We start from the raw sequence: 18,327 nt of genomic DNA, 5'->3' as shown, positions 1-18,327 counted from the left end.
GAGAAAATCTAAAAATTCAGTAAGTGAAACAGGCAAAAAGGAATACAAACGTCTCAAAAATGAGATCGACAGGAAGTGCAAAATGGCTAAGCAGGGATGGCTAGAGGACAAATGTAAGGATGTAGAGGCCTATCTCACTAGGGGTAAGATAGATACCGCCTACAGGAAAATTAAAGAGACCTTTGGAGATAAGAGAACGACTTGTATAAATATCAAGAGCTCAGATGGAAACCCAGTTCTAAGCAAAGAAGGGAAAGCAGAAAGGTGGAAGGAGTATATAGAGGGTCTATACAAGGGCGATGTACTTGAGGACAATATTATGGAAATGGAAGAGGATGTAGATGAAGATGAAATGGGAGATATGATACTGCGTGAAGAGTTTGACAGAGCACTGAAAGACCTGAGTCGAAACAAGGCCCCCGGAGTAGACAATATTCCATTGGAACTACTGACGGCCGTGGGAGAGCCAGTCCTGACAAAACTCTACCATCTGGTGAGCAAGATGTATGGAACAGGCGAAATACCCTCAGACTTCAAGAAGAATATAATAATTCCAATCCCAAAGAAAGCAGGTGTTGACAGATGTGAAAATTACCGAACTATCAGCTTAATAAGTCACAGCTGCAAAATACTAACACGAATTTTTTACAGACGAATGGAAAAACTAGTAGAAGCCAACCTCGGGGAAGATCAGTTTGGATTCCGTAGAAACACTGGAACACATGAGGCAATACTGACCTTACGACTTAACTTAGAAGAAAGATTAAGGAAAGGCAAACCTACGTTTCTAGCATTGGTAGACTTAGAGAAAGCTTTTGACAATGTTGACTGGAATACTCTCTTTCAAATTCTAAAGGTGGCAGGGGTAAAATATAGGGAGCGAAAGGCTATTTACAATTTGTACAGAAACCAAATGGCAGTTATAAGAGTCGAGGGACATGAAAGGGAAGCTGTGGTTGGGAAGGGAGTAAGACAGGGTTGTAGCCTCTCCCCGATGTTGTTCAATCTGTATATTGAGCAAGCAGTAAAGGAAACAAAAGAAAAATTCGGAGTAGGTATTAAAATTCATGGAGAAGAAATAAAAACTTTGAGGTTCGCCGATGACATTGTAATTCTGTCAGAGACAGCAAAGGACTTGGAAGAGCAGTTGAATGGAATGGACAGTGTCTTGAAAGGAGGATATAAGATGAACATCAACAAAAGCAAAACAAGGATAATGGAATGTAGTCTAATTAAGTCGGGTGATGCTGAGGGAATTAGATTAGGAAATGAGGCACTTAAAGTAGTAAAGGAGTTTTGCTATTTGGGGAGCAAAATAACTGATGATGGTCGAAGTAGAGAGGATATAAAATGCAGGCTGGCAATGGCAAGGAAAGCGTTTCTGAAGAAGAGAAATTTGTTAACATCCAGTATTGATTTAAGTGTCAGGAAGTCATTTCTGAAAGTATTCGTATGGAGTGTAGCCATGTATGGAAGTGAAACATGGACAATAAATAGTTTGGACAAGAAGAGAATAGAAGCTTTCGAAATGTGGTGCTACAGAAGAATGCTGAAGATTAGATGGGTAGATCACATAACTAATGAGGAAGTATTGAATAGGATTGGGGAGAAGAGAAGTTTGTGGCACAACTTGACCAGAAGAAGGGATCGGTTGGTAGGACATGTTCTCAGGCATCAAGGGATCACCAATTTAGTATTGGAGGGCAGCGTGGAGGGTAAAAATCGTAGAGGGAGACCAAGAGATGAATACACTAAGCAGATTCAGAAGGATGTAGGTTGCAGTAGGTACTGGGAGATGAAAAAGCTTGCACAGGATAGAGTAGCATGGAGAGCTGCATCAAACCAGTCTCAGGACTGAAGACCACAACAACAACAACATCTCTCAATTGCTGTTGTAGAGGGGATGTTGGACAAGGATGGGCTGTCAGGATGTGCCGTATTAAAACTCGTCTGAGTTTCCAAAGTGATTTATTATTTCCAGCTACAGTGCCCTGTTCCTCTCGGTCTGCATCACTGGGTCCCGCTATGCTGAGGGCACCACGTCACTGACTGTGAAACGGATTGGCGCGAAATGGCTGCCTCAGTGACCCGTGCAATGCCCTGCTGTGTGCGGAGTTGTGATGACGTCAGGCTGTGCCGGCATTTGACTCAGCAGTCTTCGCCCCTGCCGCCTCAGCGCCGCTCATGGGAAGCCGCAGGGCGGCCCACTGCGTGATTCTTTGCCGTCACGGTTAGGATTGCGGCACAGCAAGCACCTGGGATCCGACAAACAAATCTGCGGCCCTCGCCTCGGGATGGCTCTGGCGTGTGTTGGGAGCCAACAAGACTGCCTGCAGTAGTGAGCTGTGGAGTGGCCCCCTGCTGGCTGGCTGCGGACCCCACGTTGGCCTACAGGGCCGAACCAGGGACCCGCCATCGACTGGAACACTGGCGCCCCATCTGCTGCTGCCGCCTGTAGCCGGCAGTGTGACACACCTCACCATCCAGGAGAGCTGTCACACTTGGATGCCTTGTTAGTGAACCGGTGCCTATTTATACACAGCTGTGCACCTCTGTTTTGCTAATGCGTCATTCTGAGTCATGTACTCATAAGACCTGGGTTGTGCCAGTGGGCCCCTTCTGCCTGTAACACTTGTCATGCAAACTGATGTGTTTACTCTTTTCAGCGAATCTACAGCTCTGTGGCCTCTTGCTCTGCAATGAACTGGTTTACTGATCAAGAGACCTGACTCAAGAGTTTGATTTAAAAAAGGTCAGATTCTGCCTTGGCAAAAACTCTTAAGTTGCTTCTGGCCAGTATAGCTGTGGCTGCGTAACATTAAATTGTGTGACTCCTGAAATTGACGCTGGCAGTTGAAAGGTTGGTCCTATTACGTTACACTTAGTTCCATTGATTAAAATTCCACTCCCCTCAAGCTCTACACATTTCACTTCGGCAAATATTCCCTGCTCAAAACAACTTGCTACTACTATTAATTTTTCGTAGGTGGAGAACATCCAATGCATCCCGACCCATTGCAAGCTCAATTTTGGCTCCAATCCATGATGTTCCTTGAACAGTCTATTTCTTCCCTCCTGGCTGGACATGCCGTTACCTTCCCTCAATGGCAGCTCCGTTATTCCTCTCGTCATCTTAGTGTACCAACTGTTAACTGCCGTGATCAGCAATACCTCCTCAGTTTTTACTTTTACAAAGTTGTTCAATGCTCCCCACTTCACTGGATACATGTTGTAACGTACCTTCTCTCTGTTATTGTTTTTTTGTTATTGTAATTGTGGAGATATGAAATTATTGTAGCGGTCTGCTTAGTCAGCCGTACTTCGGAATTTTTTGACATTGAATGGAGCCTGAAACTTGCGTAATAAATATTTCGTGTGAAGTGCGATTTGCGGCATAAACAAAAATTAATTGCGGAGATGCAATCCACAAAATATTAACAGAAAAACTTTAGAACAATGTGCACGACTGACTAGACACATTCAGAGGGTATGTACATTCGCATACGAGTTGTTGCGATGTGATGAGAAAGATCTATCTTAATTTTTTTTGTGTAAAATAATTACATCATAACACACTCGGAGATTGCGAACGTACAATCAGGGTAGAGGCACGTACTTTCTATCATTCCCCATGGCCTGGGTAAAAGAATTGCAATTATTTAAATTTAAGAATATTTCTTTTTCAATCAGACTCCTATTTTTATATGAAAAGGAAGATTTCAGGTTCTGAATGTCTCGGCAAAAACACATCGAAATTAATCTTAGCGGCCACCAAAGGAAAGTAGTGAGCACAATCATGTACCTCTATTGTTGAGCAGCGCCGTCGTAAAGATCGTTGCCTCCATCTAAAATTCACCTTCTCGAATTAACAGAATAATTTGTACTCCATTGGTATGGGATATAGGCTTGATCTTGACAGAAATTATAAAACACATTTTTCATCATTTAACACCTTCATTTAACACACACATAGACATGAAACTACACAGTATGTCTTTACGCCAGCACATCATAAGAAAAAGGGTAGTTAATACTAGAAGTAATAAGAGAATCTCGAAATTAGTCCTTTGTCTCTCAATGATAAAAAAGTTTTTTAGAGTATTCCTCTGGTATGGCAGTTGAACAAATTTTCTTCTTGTATCTTTGAAATTAAATTACAACATTTTTTAGTTCCTTTTCAATGTGGACCATGAAACATTGAAACCTTGCATTTTTCCCCATAACTGGGAATTGGATCAAAAGGTACACTCATGCACTGTCGCTCGTTACCATTACCATTGCAACATGGTAGAAAAACAGCAAATTTCACTCACTCCATTGTTAAATATAACCCTGATGGTAGTTCCTTCTGCGTCTTGCACAACCCGCGTAAATATTGGTCCGTCGGTAAGAAATTGGTATTTATCTGGCCTCACAAAGCGTGATGCAGCACTTCTTGCAGATTCATTGTCATTCCCTGTACATCCCACACATTGTCAACTACCCCCCTGCAGAAGTCTAGTTGACACTACCTGGCTATCTAGGATTTCCAGACACCCCTGTAAGGTTCCCAGGTTACAATTTATTACACCTTCTGACGCCTTAGCGTATTCCACTACCTGCCCTGCAAATGAAAGGAGTAACTGTGTGTTATTCAGGACTTCCCCTTCCAATGTTCCTATCTGGGTTGTGTGCCAAGCTGCTGCTGCTCTGTTCCCCTCTGCAAGTTGCCTCACCGCTTCCATTTTGTTGTTCATCTCCTTTATATCGCTTTCGTCCGCAGTTCCAAAGACTGTTTTCAATAACTTCCCCCCTGCGTTCAGCCGCCCTTGTTTCCGTCTTACTCGTGGCACTATTTCTTCCATCTATCCTACATGCTTCCGTAGTGTCTCATAAGCCTCATGCAATTTCTTGTACTCCCCGGCTACTTCCTTCAGCATTCCCTTGCTCTCTGCACATTGCCTAAGTTATTCAAACACTTCCTCAAAGCTCCTTACTTAATTCTGAATTTCCCATATGTTCCAAACCAACCTTAATGCCCACTGGTGACTTGACACCACCACATCTTCCCGCCTCAAGTACAACACACTTCCATCCAGGTGCTGCAACCGCAAGGTGTCCACCCCAATGGTGAAGAGATGGATTACCACCAACACTCCCCTTCTTAGTGACCTGAGGACAGGGATCACCATCACCCTTCCTCCCTCTTCAAAAAGACTGCTGTCCCTAGCAGGCTCACAATACTCGAAAACACAAACAAGAAATGAAAATACAATGCCTAATTTATCTACACAAACCCAATGATGCATAACAAAAAAAAAAACTACAAATACTGGTTTTCTCAGCGCTGTATGCCTCTCTTCACTCTCTCTTTCTGCCTCTTCCCTTCCTGTGACATGCCTGGAATCACATCAGAACAACCCTTAAATGGCCACAACCACCCAATGTGTACTATCATTGTTCTAGTTGGCAGCTGAAGCTTAACATTAATGGGGGATGTGGTTTCAACTACTTGGTATGGACCTTGATACTGTAATGTCTCTTGCAGCAGTCTCTACATGATATTTTCAGAAATTTTATAAATTATATAACTCAGTACATATCTTGAAATATCTCTTCTTATCTTACCGATTCCTAAACTTTAATATACGATGATTATCAATGCAAAGTAGTTTCAAGCCCTATTATTCCTTGGAGCGTCCATTTACTCCATGGAATAGCTTCTCTGTTATCTGTTTTCTCTTATGAAAAGAATGAAGGAATGCCTGCCGATTAGCCGTGAAAGGAGGAGGATGTATATGTATGTATTGTTGAGCTAGTCGCCATCTTGATAAGATTCTGTATGAGAAGGAATTTAATACATGAACTAAACTATAGTAAGTGTCCAGAATGAGATTTTCACTCTGCAGCGGAGTGTGTGCTGATATGAAACTTCCTGGCAAATTAAAACTGTGTGCCCGACCGCGACTCGAACTCGGAGTTCGAGTCGCGGTCGGGCACACAGTTTTAATTTGCCAGGAAGTTTTATAGTAAGTGTGTTCGCGTATTATTTAACTGATTATTATTGACAGTGTCTGCTTACTACGCTGTGTTGCACAGGATCAGTGGGGAACGTCTGATTTACACTGGACGAACCTGCCGTTTTGTATGCTCAAGATATCCAGTTACTTCAAATAAATAGACTAACACGGTCTTACCAGCAGATCTCCGGTCTTCCCCATGTGATCACCGAAAGTTAATAATTATTACAAATGTTTTCAGGAGATCAACTGACAATTTTCCTCTCACCGAGACTTCGAAACTGCTTCACTGCCTTTTGGAATTTAAATTAAGCTCAATTTAATCAGGATACAACAGTATTGAACTGTGTGAATGTGATAAGCCTGCTTTGTGAATGAAAATTCCCTTAATATACGCATGTTTTTTACTATCCTGATCAGTGAAGCTAAATCAGGCCGGTGTGAGAGAGGTTTTTAAATTTCAGATCCCACAAAAAATATTAAAATATCTCGTGATGAACTTCTTCGTTTTACCTTTTGGTATGTAGGGGCTGGATAGCATTACCAATTGCCCTACCATATACTGTGGTAAACTTCCTTTCCCCTTCACTGTGTCTTCCTGCCTTTCCAAAGCCTTTGTATTCGCCTTTTGTACTTGTTTTCAAACATCTCGAATTGTTCTTGCGAATTGGCTTACAGATTCACCGGCCCTTCCTTTCTGTAGCTTCACTAAATCAAATGGTGACGGCATTTTTCACCCATACACTACCTCATACAGAGACAAACCGGTATTGGTATGAACTTTCGCATTGTATGCACATACAATAGGCTTCAAATACTCGTCCCACTGACGGGGATGATAATCCACATAAAAACTCAGCATCTTCCCAATTGTTCTGTGTACCTGTTCTGTCCTTCCATTCACCTGTGGATGCAAAGCGCTTGTCCTCAACTTCTTTACGTTCAACAATTTACACAGTTTCTTCATTAAATCTGACATGAAGTTGGTCCCTTGGTCAGTAATTGTATTGTCTCCAGTACACCACACTTCAAAATCCAGTTCACTAATGCTTGCGCGACCATTGCTGCCTGTTGATTTGGCATAGCCACCATCTCCACTTACCTCGAAAAATGGTCTATTATTGTCAGAACGAATCTGTTCCCCAATGTTGTTCAACTGAAAGGTCCTAAGACATCAATTCCCAACATACAAAATGGACATGTCACTTCTGGTAATCATTGTAGCTGTATCTGTTTCTGACTCAAACCTGCTCTCTGTGCACATGTTATAATACAATTGTTGACATACTGATCCACATCTACTTTCCTACCTCTCCATCAATACCTCTCCACCACACTCCTATTTGTCGCTCTACACCCACCATGACCAGATAACATTTGATCATGTGCTTCCTTTAAAACCTCATCCCTCATCTTCACTGGCACTGCTACCCTTGGTCCTAACTTCGTTTCCCTGCACAGCAGACCATCATACATATTAAATTGTGGCTGTGTCCAATACAATTTACAATTGTCGTCAGCATCCTGTAATTCTTGGCATACTGCTAGGTCATAACCTATGACTTCCACTTTTGCCACCTTTCTACTCAGTGCATCCGCATTACCGTGCTTCTTCCCAGGCTTGTGCACCACCTCATAGCTGAATTCACTAAGCCTCACAGCCCACCTAGCGAGTCTAGTGGACGGATCCTTCAACCCCAACAACCACTTCAATGCAGGATGATCTGTCACTACCCGAAATCTTCTCCGATATAAATAACATTTAAAATATGTGATTCCCTGGGTTACGCTAAGCATCTCCCTCTCTGTTGTTTGGTAATTCCTCTCTGCTGCATTCAACTGCCTAGACGCAAGGGCTACAGGATGTTCTTTCCCATCAATTTCCTGACTAAGAACACACGCTAATGCTTAATTCAATGCATTGCATACTAGAATTAATTACTTTTCAAAATCAGGAAACACAAGAACCAGATGTTAACACTTATTTCAGTTTGTCAAACACTTTCTGATACTCTTCTGTCCTCTCAAATTTCACGCCCTTCCGTAACAATCGTGTCAATGGCTGTGCTAAATCTGTAAAACCCTTCACGAACTTTTGATAGAAACTGCAAATTCCTATGAATGATTGCACTTCCTTAACTGTTTTCAGCTCCTGAAAATCCCTTACACCCTGTACCAACCTCGGATCTGTTCGCACTCCGATCTTACTGATGATATGACCTAAATATTTCACTTGTTCCAATGCCAAATGACACTTCTCGAGGCTCAATGTTAAATGTGCTGCTCTTAACTTCATAAAGACTTCCCTTAACCGCTGGCTATGCTACTACTTGAAAACACTATAATGTCACCCAAATAGATAAGACACTGCCATGGTTTCAAACCCCTAAACACACTGTCTAGCAACCTCTGAAACATTGCCGGAGCATTTTTCAAACCGAATGGCATTCTGATGTACTGGTGATGGCCTCCCAGAGTAGAGAAAGCAATTTTTGGACGATCCTCTGGAGCCGCCTCTAACTGATGGTAACCACTTGACAAATCCATCATAGGAAAGTACTGACACTGTCCTAAGTGATCCAAAGTCTCTGATATGTTTGGAATGGGGTATGCATCCGTTACTGTCTTATTATTGAGGTACTGTAGTCACAACAGAACCTGTATTTCTTAGTTTCATCCATAGATTTTTTAGGCAAAATAACAATGTCCGCTCCCCAGCAACTATTACTATGCCCACTCCCCAGCAACTATTGCTATGTTCTATAATACCGTCCGCAAGCTGTTGATCAATGAAATCTTCCACAATCGGCTGCAAATACCTCAGTATTCTGTATGGTTTATGATAAACAGGCGCTTCGATCCCTGTTGGTATCCTGTTGTTGTTGTTGTGGTCTTCAGTCCTGAGACTGGTTTGATGCAGCTCTCCATGCTACTCTATCCTGAGGAAGCTTTTTCATCTCCCAGTACCTACTGCAACCTACATCCTTCTGAATCTGCTTAGTGTATTCATCTCTTGGTCTCCCTCTACGATTTTTACCCTCCACGCTGCCCTCCAATACTAAATTGGTGATCCCTTGATGCCTCAGAACATGTCCTACCAACCGATCCCTTCTTCTGGTCAAGTTGTGCCACAAACTTCTCTTCTCCCCAATCCTATTCAATACTTCCTCATTAGTTATGTGATCTACCCATCTAATCTTCAGCATTCTTCTGTAGCACCACATTTCGAAAGCTTCTATTCTCTTCTTGTCCAAACTATTTATCGTCCATGTTTCACTTCCATACATGGCTACACTCCATACGAATACTTTCAGAAATGACTTCCTGACACTTAAATCAATACTGGATGTTAACAAATTTCTCTTCTTCAGAAACACTTTCCTTGCCATTGCCAGCCTACATTTTATATCCTCTCTACTTCGACCATCATCAGTTATTTTGCTCCCCAAATAGCAAAACTCCTTTACTACTTTAAGTGCCTCATTTCCTAATCTAATTCCCTCAGCATCACCCGACTTAATTAGACTACATTCCATTATCCTTGTTTTGCTTTTGTTGATGTTCATCTTATATCCTCCTTTCAAGACACTGTCCATTCCATTCAACTGCTCTTCCAAGTCCTTTGCTGTCTCTGACAGAATTACAATGTCATCGGCGAACCTCAAAGTTTTTATTTCTTCTCCCTGAATTTTAATACCTACTCCGAATTTTTCTTTTGTTTCCTTTACTGCTTGCTCAATATACAGATTGAACAACATCGGGGAGAGGCTACAACCCTGTCTTACTCCCTTCCCAACCACTGCTTCCCTTTCATGTCCCTCGACTCTTATAACTGCCATCTGGTTTCTGTACAAATTGTAAATAGCATTTCGCTCCCTGTATTTTACCCCTGCCACCTTTAGAATTTGAAAGAGAGTATTCCAGTCAACATTGTCAAAAGCTTTCTCTAAGTCTACAAATGCTAGAAACGTAGGTTTGCCTTTCCTTAATCTTTCTTCTAAGATAAGTCGTAAGGTCAGTATTGCCTCACGTGTTCCAGTGTTTCTACGGAATCCAAACTGATCTTCCCCGAGGTTGGCTTCTACTAGTTTTTCCATTCGTCTGTAAAGAATTCATGTTAGTATTTTGCAGCTGTGACTTATTAAGCTGATAGTTCGGTAATTTTCACATCTGTCAACACCTGCTTTCTTTGGGATTGGAATTATTATATTCTTCTTGAAGTCTGAGGGTATTTCGCCTGTTTCATACAGCTTGCTCACCAGATGGTAGAGTTTTGTCAGGACTGGCTCTCCCACGGCCGTCAGTAGTTCCAATGGAATATTGTCTACTCCGGGGGCCTTGTTTCGACTCAGGTCTTTCAGTGCTCTGTCAAACTCTTCACGCAGTGTCATATCTCCCATTTCATCTTCATCTACATCCTCTTCCATTTCCATAATATTGTCCTCCAGTACATCGCCCTTGTATAGACCCTCTATATACTCCTTCCACCTTTCTACTTTCCCTTCTTGGCTTAGAACTGGGTTTCCATCTGAGCTCTTGATATTCATACAAGTGGCTCTCTTTTCTCCAAAGGTCTCTTTAATTTTCCTGTAGGCAGTATCTATCTTACCCCCTAGTGAGATAATCCTCTACATCCTTACATTTGTCTCCTAGCCATCCCTGCTTAGCCATTTTGCACTTCCTGTCGATCTTGTTTTTGAGACGTTTGTATTCCCTTTTAACTGCTTCATTTACTGCATTTTTATATTTTCTCCTTTCATCAATTAAATTCAATATTTCTTCTGTTACCCAAGGATTTCTACTAGCCCTCGTCTTTTTACCTACTTGATCCTCTGCTGCCTTCACTTCTTCATCCCTCAAAGCTACCCATTCTTCTTCTACTGTATTTCTTTCCCCCATTCCTGTCAATTGTTCCCTTATGCTCTCCCTGAATCTCTGTACAATCTCTGGTTCTTTCAGTTTATCCAGGTCCCATCTCCTAAAATTCCCACCTTTTTGCAGTTTCTTCAGTTTTAATCTACAGGTCATAACCAATAGATTGTGGTCCGAGTCCACATCTGCCCCTGGAAATGTCTTACAATTTAAAACCTGGTTCCTAAATCTCTGTCTTACCATTATATAATCTATCTGATACCTTTTAGTATCTCCAAGGTTCTTCCATGTATATAACCTTCTTTCATGATTCTTAAACCAAGTGTTAGTTATGATTATGTTGTGCTCTGTGCAAAATTCCACCAGGCGGCTTCCTCTTTCATTTCTGTCCCCCAATCCATATTCACCTACTATGTTTCCTTCTCTCCCTTTTCCTACACTCGAATTCCAGTCACCCATGACTATTAAGTTTTCGTCTCCCTTCACAATCTGAATAATTTCTTTTATTTCATCATACATTTCTTCAATTTCTTCGTCATCTGCAGAGCTAGTTGGCATATAAACTTGTACTACTGTAGTAGGTGTGGGCTTCGTATCTATCTTGGCCACAATAATGTGTTCACTATGCTGTTTGTAGTAGCTTACCCGCATTCCTATTTTCCTATTCATTATTAAACCTACTCCTGCATTACCCCTATTTGATTTTGTGTTTATAACCCTGTAATCACCTGACCAGAAGTCTTGTTCCTCCTGCCACCGAACTTCACTAATTCCCACTATATCTAACTTCAACCTATCCATTTCCCTTTTTAAATTTTCTAACCTACCTGCCCGATTAAGGGATCTGACATTCCACACTCCGATCCGTAGAATGCCAGTTTTCTTTCTCCTGGTATCCTATGCTGAACTAATGGAGCTGCTGGTAGGAGGCCTCGCGGAAAAAACAAATCCTTAAATTCCCACAACACTTCTTCTCCTCTTTTCAAATGCTTACTTTGTTATGCAATGCAGTTCTATTAGCAGTTAGTGGCCGATCGCTACGCCTACCTCTCGAACACCAGTCTTCGTCATCTGGTACATCCAAATTCGCTACTAAAACTCCTTTTCTCAAGTTCGCGTCCATCACACTAAAATTATCCACGTTCACAGGAACTACTCGCCCATCGTTTCCCTCCAGTATGCGTACCATACTATGTTCCACAAAACAACCTAACAAATCCAAAAATTCATTATCCTCCAATGTTTCAATGACACATACCGTACCCACAGGTAGATTTGACTCTACACTTACCCAAAGCGACTTCCTGGTGTCACTAGACACACACTCGACCGAAATAAGCCTTAATGCTAATGTACGCAGTTCAATTGGTTTGTTCATTACGTTGAATGCCCCTCGCAACAGTTCTGCATCGACAACAGTTTCTCCTAGCTGAAATAACATTCCACCAAGTTCCACAGTTCATTGTCCAAGGTCAATTTTAGCATGATGTTGATGCAAGAAATCTACTCCTAGGATCATGTCATAGCCCTCACTTACCCATGGTACTACTACCTCAATGCCTGCATCAAATTCGACTTTCCCTATGCAAAAGTCAACTGTCCCTGACCCAAAAGGTGTGACCTCCTTATCCCCCACTCCACACAACCTACAACATGGTGGGTCTAACTTCCATCATCCCATTAAACTCTTAGTAGCCACTGACACTTGCGCCCCTGTGTCCAACAAAATCTTAAACTTTTTAGTTCCTATGGATCCTACCACTGAACATTCCACCTCTGTATACGTATTTGTAGCATTGAAATTAGACGGGAGCTCCCTTAGGTGGGTCTTGGGCCCCCTCTGCCATTTAATGATTGTCCACCTCTACTGACTCCACTTCTCCATCCTCCAAGCCGCCGAATTCCATCCCTTCCTCTATTCCTCAGTGACTGGGTACATTGTCTCTGCACATGTCACATATGAGGGTAATTCCAATTCCTATTTTTTTGAAGTGAAAGAAGATGTTCATAACTTTCTGAACAGCATGGCGGCAAGCTTGTATGACATGGGCATACAAAAACTGCCACAGCATCAGCATGAGCAGAAATGCTGATTATGTCAAAAAATAGCTAAATGTTCAAGCTGTAAACTGATGTAAACCATTGTAGAAATAAACAGGTCTATGTACTTATAAAAAAATAGAAGACCTTACTTTTGGGATTACCCTTGTACGACCACACTTATAACATTTTATACTTGCTGAAACACTGCTTGTCTATCACATACCTCCACTGCCACGTCTATTTCCTCACGCTGAATTGCCAGCTGAATGGTTGAATACAAATCTTTTGCAGATCCTTCACAGACTTTCCGTGATATATGCACTGGTAACCCCCTCAAAAGTACATAAGTGACCTTTGCTCGGCCTCCTGCAACAGAACACCATTCACTTTATCGCTCTGACCCAACTCGTAAGTATACTTGATACTTTCTCTTATCCTGTCTGCAAATTTCTCTACCGTCTCCCCCTGCCTTTTTGTCATTGTACTCAACCTCTCCCTGAAGTACGAACTGCTATTCTGTTATGGAATAATCAAACTCGCGGCGGCTGGATCAATCTCCTGCTGCAGGACCCTAGGCAACAACTACTGATCCGATGTGGTTTACCGCTCAGTTCTAGCTGTTAATTCACTTCTCAACTGTGAACTGTATGGTGTCAATTGTGCTACCTTTTCCAACAAAATCCGTACCACTTCTGGTTCCGACACACCTCGCGTCCCTGACTATGCCATTGTGTTGCTTTCGCTCTCAGTTAGTCCCGAAACAAAATATTTAAGTACAAGAATAACCTGACTTCCTACAGCTCCGTATCATCATACACCAGTACGAAAGTAATCAAATGCCATGAAAAAAAACATCTTACTGCCCCAAACACACTAACACTTATTCTGACACAATAATAATAATAATAATAATAATAATAATAATAATAATAATATGCCTATGGAAAACATCTAAAATGGCCTGCCAGGAGCCATACTCAAAACACAAACAAAAAAAGAAAGAAAACGTCCAACACTCAAAAAGAAAAACTGGCCAACACTCACCACATTTTGTGACTGTAATGCAGGCGGTGGGCTCGAACGTCCTACTGTACAGACGACGTCCACTATTCTGACACCAAACATAGAGGGGATGTTGGACAAGGATGGTCTGTCAGTATGCGCCATATTAAGACTTGTCCGAGTTTCCCAAGTGATTTATAATTTCCAGCTACAGTGCCCCATTCTTCTCGGTCTGCGTCACCGGGTCACGTAAAGCTGAGGACACCACTTTCCTGTCTATGAAATGACTTAGCACGGAATGGCTGCCTCAGCAACCCAGGCAATGCTCTGCTGTGCGTCGGCCTTGTACGGCTGCGGAGTTGTGATGATATCAGCAGCTGATGACCATAGCTGTTAAGTCCCATAGTGCTCAGAACCCTTTGATGATATCAGGCTGTGCTAGCAGTCGACCCTGCCGCCTCAGCGGCGCTAGTGGGAAGCCTCGGGATGCCTCCAACGTGCATTGGGAGCCAACAAGACTGCCCATAGTAGTGACCCATGGCATGGCCCACTGCAGGTGGCTGCAGACCGCACGTTGGTCTCAGAGGGTCGAACCAGTGACCTGCTGTGGACTGGAACACTGACACCCCATCTGCTACTGCGTGTAGCCGCCAGTGTGACATGCTAAACTGTCCAGGGGAGCTGTCACACTTGAATGCCTTGTTAGTGAACCGGTGCCTATTTATACACGGTTGTGCGCCTCTGTTTTGCTAACATGCTACTCTGAGTCATGTACTCATAACACCTGGGTTGGGCCAGTGGGCCCCTTCTGCCTGTAACAAGCACCATGCAAACCACTGTGTTTACTCTTTTCAGCGGGTCTACGACCCTGTGGCCTCCATTCTACTTCACAACCGCTGGTAGCATAACTTACTGTCAACAGGCCCGCACCTGGCTGTAACTTGTGCACTCCGAAATATTGCACTGAAGCTAATGTTTTCCCATCTTAAACAGTGGTGCTGCTACACTGTCAATACTATCTCTTTGAAATCATTTCACAACTTTTCTACACTTACATGATCAGATCGGAAGGGGTGAAGATTGTCTTAAAAAGGCGTTAAGAGAATTTTTATCAGCTTTTTTAAATAACTATACTTTGCATTTCTTTTGATGGTTGTAGGTTTTACGGTATTCAGCTTAGCAGCAAATGCCTTGTGGTCACTAATCCCTGTATTCGTCATGATATTCACTATTTGTCCAGGATTATTTGCTGCTAAGAGGTCAAGTATGCTTTTGCAACCAATTACGCTACGAGTGGGCTCATGAACTAATTGTTCAAAATAATTTTCTGAGAAAGCATTCAGTACAATTTCGGATAACATTTTATACCTGCTGCCGGCTTTAAACATACCATCTATAATGGTATGAATCTTGTATGTGTTTGAAATTAGACTCAAGTTTTCTTTGAACTGTTCAGCAACAGTATCTTCTGAGTCGGGGGGTTGGTAAAATGATCCAATTAATAGTTTAGTCCAATTTCACTACAAGGCAAACTACTTCAGACAGCAATAAATATGCCACCACCAACCGTATGTAATCTATCCTTTCTGAACACTGTTAGATCATTTGAAAAAATTATGGCTGAACTTATTTTTGGCTTTAGCCAGGTTTCTATACCTATAGCTATTTGAGCTTAAGTTCTTTCTATCAGGGCTTGGAGCTCTGGTTCTTTCCCAACACAGCTATGACAATTTACAACTACAATACTGATTGTTTCTACAACTACCTTACTGTGTTTTACCTGCCCCCTTTTAGACGGATGCCCTTTCTGTGGTTCCCTGACCCCTTTCACCTAAAACTGCCCAGTCCCTTCCACACAGACCCCACTACTTGTGTAGCTGCCTCCTGTGTGTAGTGGACTCCTGACCCATTAAGCGGAACCTAGAAACCCACCAACTGATGGTGCAAGTCAAGGAATCTGCAGTCTACAAGGTCACAGAACTGACTGAGTCTCTGATTCAGACCCTCCACTTGGCTCTGCACCAGCTCGACGATGCTGCAAATGGTGAGTTCTGCCTTAATCATGGAAGCAAGACTGGTAGTCTTTACCATTTCTCCTAGCCGCCCGAAACCAGAGAGAATCATTTGTGTATACAGACAATAATAGCAGTCATATCACACTTCCCTGGGACACTTCTAATGAAACGCTTGTTTGTGATGAATACTCACTGTCGAGGACAACATACTAGGTTCTATAACTTAAGAAGTCTTTGAGCCACTCACATATCTGTGAACCTATTTCATATGCTTGTACATTTTTCAACAGCCTGCAATGGGGCACCGCTTTCTGGAAATCTATAAATATGGAATCTGCTTGTTGCCCTTCATCCATAGTCCACAGTATATCATGTGAGAAATCGGCAAGCTCAGTTTCACCTGACCGATGCTTTCTACGACCATGCTGATCTGTGAATATGAGCTTCTCAGTCTCAAGAAAATTTATTATATTCGAACTGAGAATAGAATATGTTTAAGGATTCTGCAGCAAACCAACGTTAGGGATATTGGTTTGTAATCTTGCAGGCCCATTCTTTTGCCCTTCCTATAAACAGGAGTAACCTGCACTTTTTCCAGTCACTTAGGACTTTGTGCTGGGTGAGAGACTCATGATAAATGCAAGCCAAGAAAGGGCCATATCCATAGTGTACTCTTTGAAAAATCGAACTGGGAATGGTAACCACCAACCAGCTGTGTACTTCAATTACAGACACTGCCAAACTTCAGCAAGGGGCAATCTTGACCAGCCAATTGCAAAGTACTATGGTCAGCACTTCTCCCTGTACCTACCCCATATTTCCTGTTCCTACTTTTCACTACTCAGGTACCTCACTTTATGTTTTCCTCTATGTTGTCAGCAACCTACTTCCTCCCCCTTGGATCTCTGTGTGCAACATGCAAGGAAGGAAGGAAGGAAGGAAGGAAAGAAGGTAGGTAGGTAGGTGGATAGGTAGGAATGGATAGGGAAGGAAAGGGGGGAGGGAGGAATGGCTAGAGAAGGAAAGGGGGGAGGGAGAGGGATGGGGAGTGGCAGGAGGGAGGAAGAGGAAGAGGGAGCCAGGGAAGGGGAGGGAGGGAGGGGGAGGGAGGGAGGGAGGGAGAGAGAGAGAGAGAGAGAGAGAGAGAGAGAGAGAGAGAGAGAGAGAGAGAGATACTTACCAAATTCATCGAAACCATTAAAACCCATCACATATCGAGACAGTTCAAGTTTCATGCACTTCATTCCGACAGGACATTGGTAGCCAGAATCAGGATCCAACGAGCAAAATGTATCAGGGATTGCCAAGCTGTTAATGGTGATGTATCTAAAATAAATAAAACTGTTGTTAATGACATTTTCAAACATAATATAACTTAATTTAGTGGTGGCATATATGTGTTCTTCCTATACATCAATAATGAACAAATGTTTGAAGCAAAAGAATACAGCAATTTACAACTTGAAATAAGATTATCTAAAATGGTTCCAGAAACAGAAAATAACTCAGCAGGTTTTCTTACTCATAAATCATATTTGAATGTTGTTTGTTTGTGAGAAGATCATGCCATGTCTCATCTAACAACAAGGTTGTGGTTAACCAGCCTGCAATAAGGCTGCTCATATTGGTTGGGATACCACCACTGTCATGTGAATATGGAGTTGATGGGTTCAGCAGGGCTATACTCAATTCCATGAATATCTCAACAATGCTAGCACATTACTGGTGCTAGAGAGGACAGACATGCTGTTCATTCAGCCATGCAGGATTGTGCTGCCATGTCACACATACCTCGAGTAAGGAAATGGACTTGTATACAATAAGTCAAGCATTCACATGAATAGTGTGACAATATCTGGAGTACCATGGAGTGTCAGCGTGGTGACCACTGTTGCAACTTTGTTTCACATGGCAGCAAAGAGAGGCACACTGAAAAGTGATACACCCAAAGGAGTAGCACCATGTCATCTTTCAGATAAGTCCTACATAATAAATCATGATGGATGTATTCATGTGTGGAAGGTCCAAGAAGAAGGAACATTGCCAGACTGCATTCATCATCATCATCATCATAATGATGACGTATGGCTGCGAGACATGGACATTGAACTCATTTACAAAAGGGAAACTTAGGACAGCACAGAGAGCCACAGAGAGATCAATGCTGGGTTATACAAGAAAGGACAGGAAAAGGGCAGATGACATCTGGTCTGTAATGAAGGTTAACGACATCTTAGAGACAGTAGATTCATTGAAATGGCAGTGGGCTGGCCACGTCACAAGAAGAAAAGACAACAGATGGACGAAGCTAGAACTGCAGTGGAGTCCGAGAGAGCGCTGGAGGCCTAGAGGAAGACCACCAGACAGATGGGACAAAGACATCAAGAAGATTGCTG

At 42.4% G+C, this 18,327-nt stretch overlaps 1 protein-coding gene across 1 annotated transcript in view; it reads right to left on the bottom strand.

The window, feature by feature from the left end:
- The window catches only part of LOC124795014 (sodium leak channel NALCN), a 402,332-nt gene that overhangs the window by 259,029 nt on the left and 124,976 nt on the right, over positions 1–18,327 (bottom strand). The window contains exon 7 of the mRNA XM_047258779.1: positions 17,112–17,257. Coding sequence (XP_047114735.1) covers positions 17,112–17,257 — 146 coding nt within the window. The remainder of the gene's footprint in view (positions 1–17,111; positions 17,258–18,327) is intronic.

This window comes from Schistocerca piceifrons, chromosome 1, assembly GCF_021461385.2.
Source record: "Schistocerca piceifrons isolate TAMUIC-IGC-003096 chromosome 1, iqSchPice1.1, whole genome shotgun sequence".
NCBI classification, from domain to species: Eukaryota; Metazoa; Arthropoda; class Insecta; order Orthoptera; family Acrididae; genus Schistocerca; species Schistocerca piceifrons.
The sequence above is the reverse complement of the archived record's forward strand: the minus strand, read 5'-3'. Positions and strand labels throughout refer to the sequence as shown.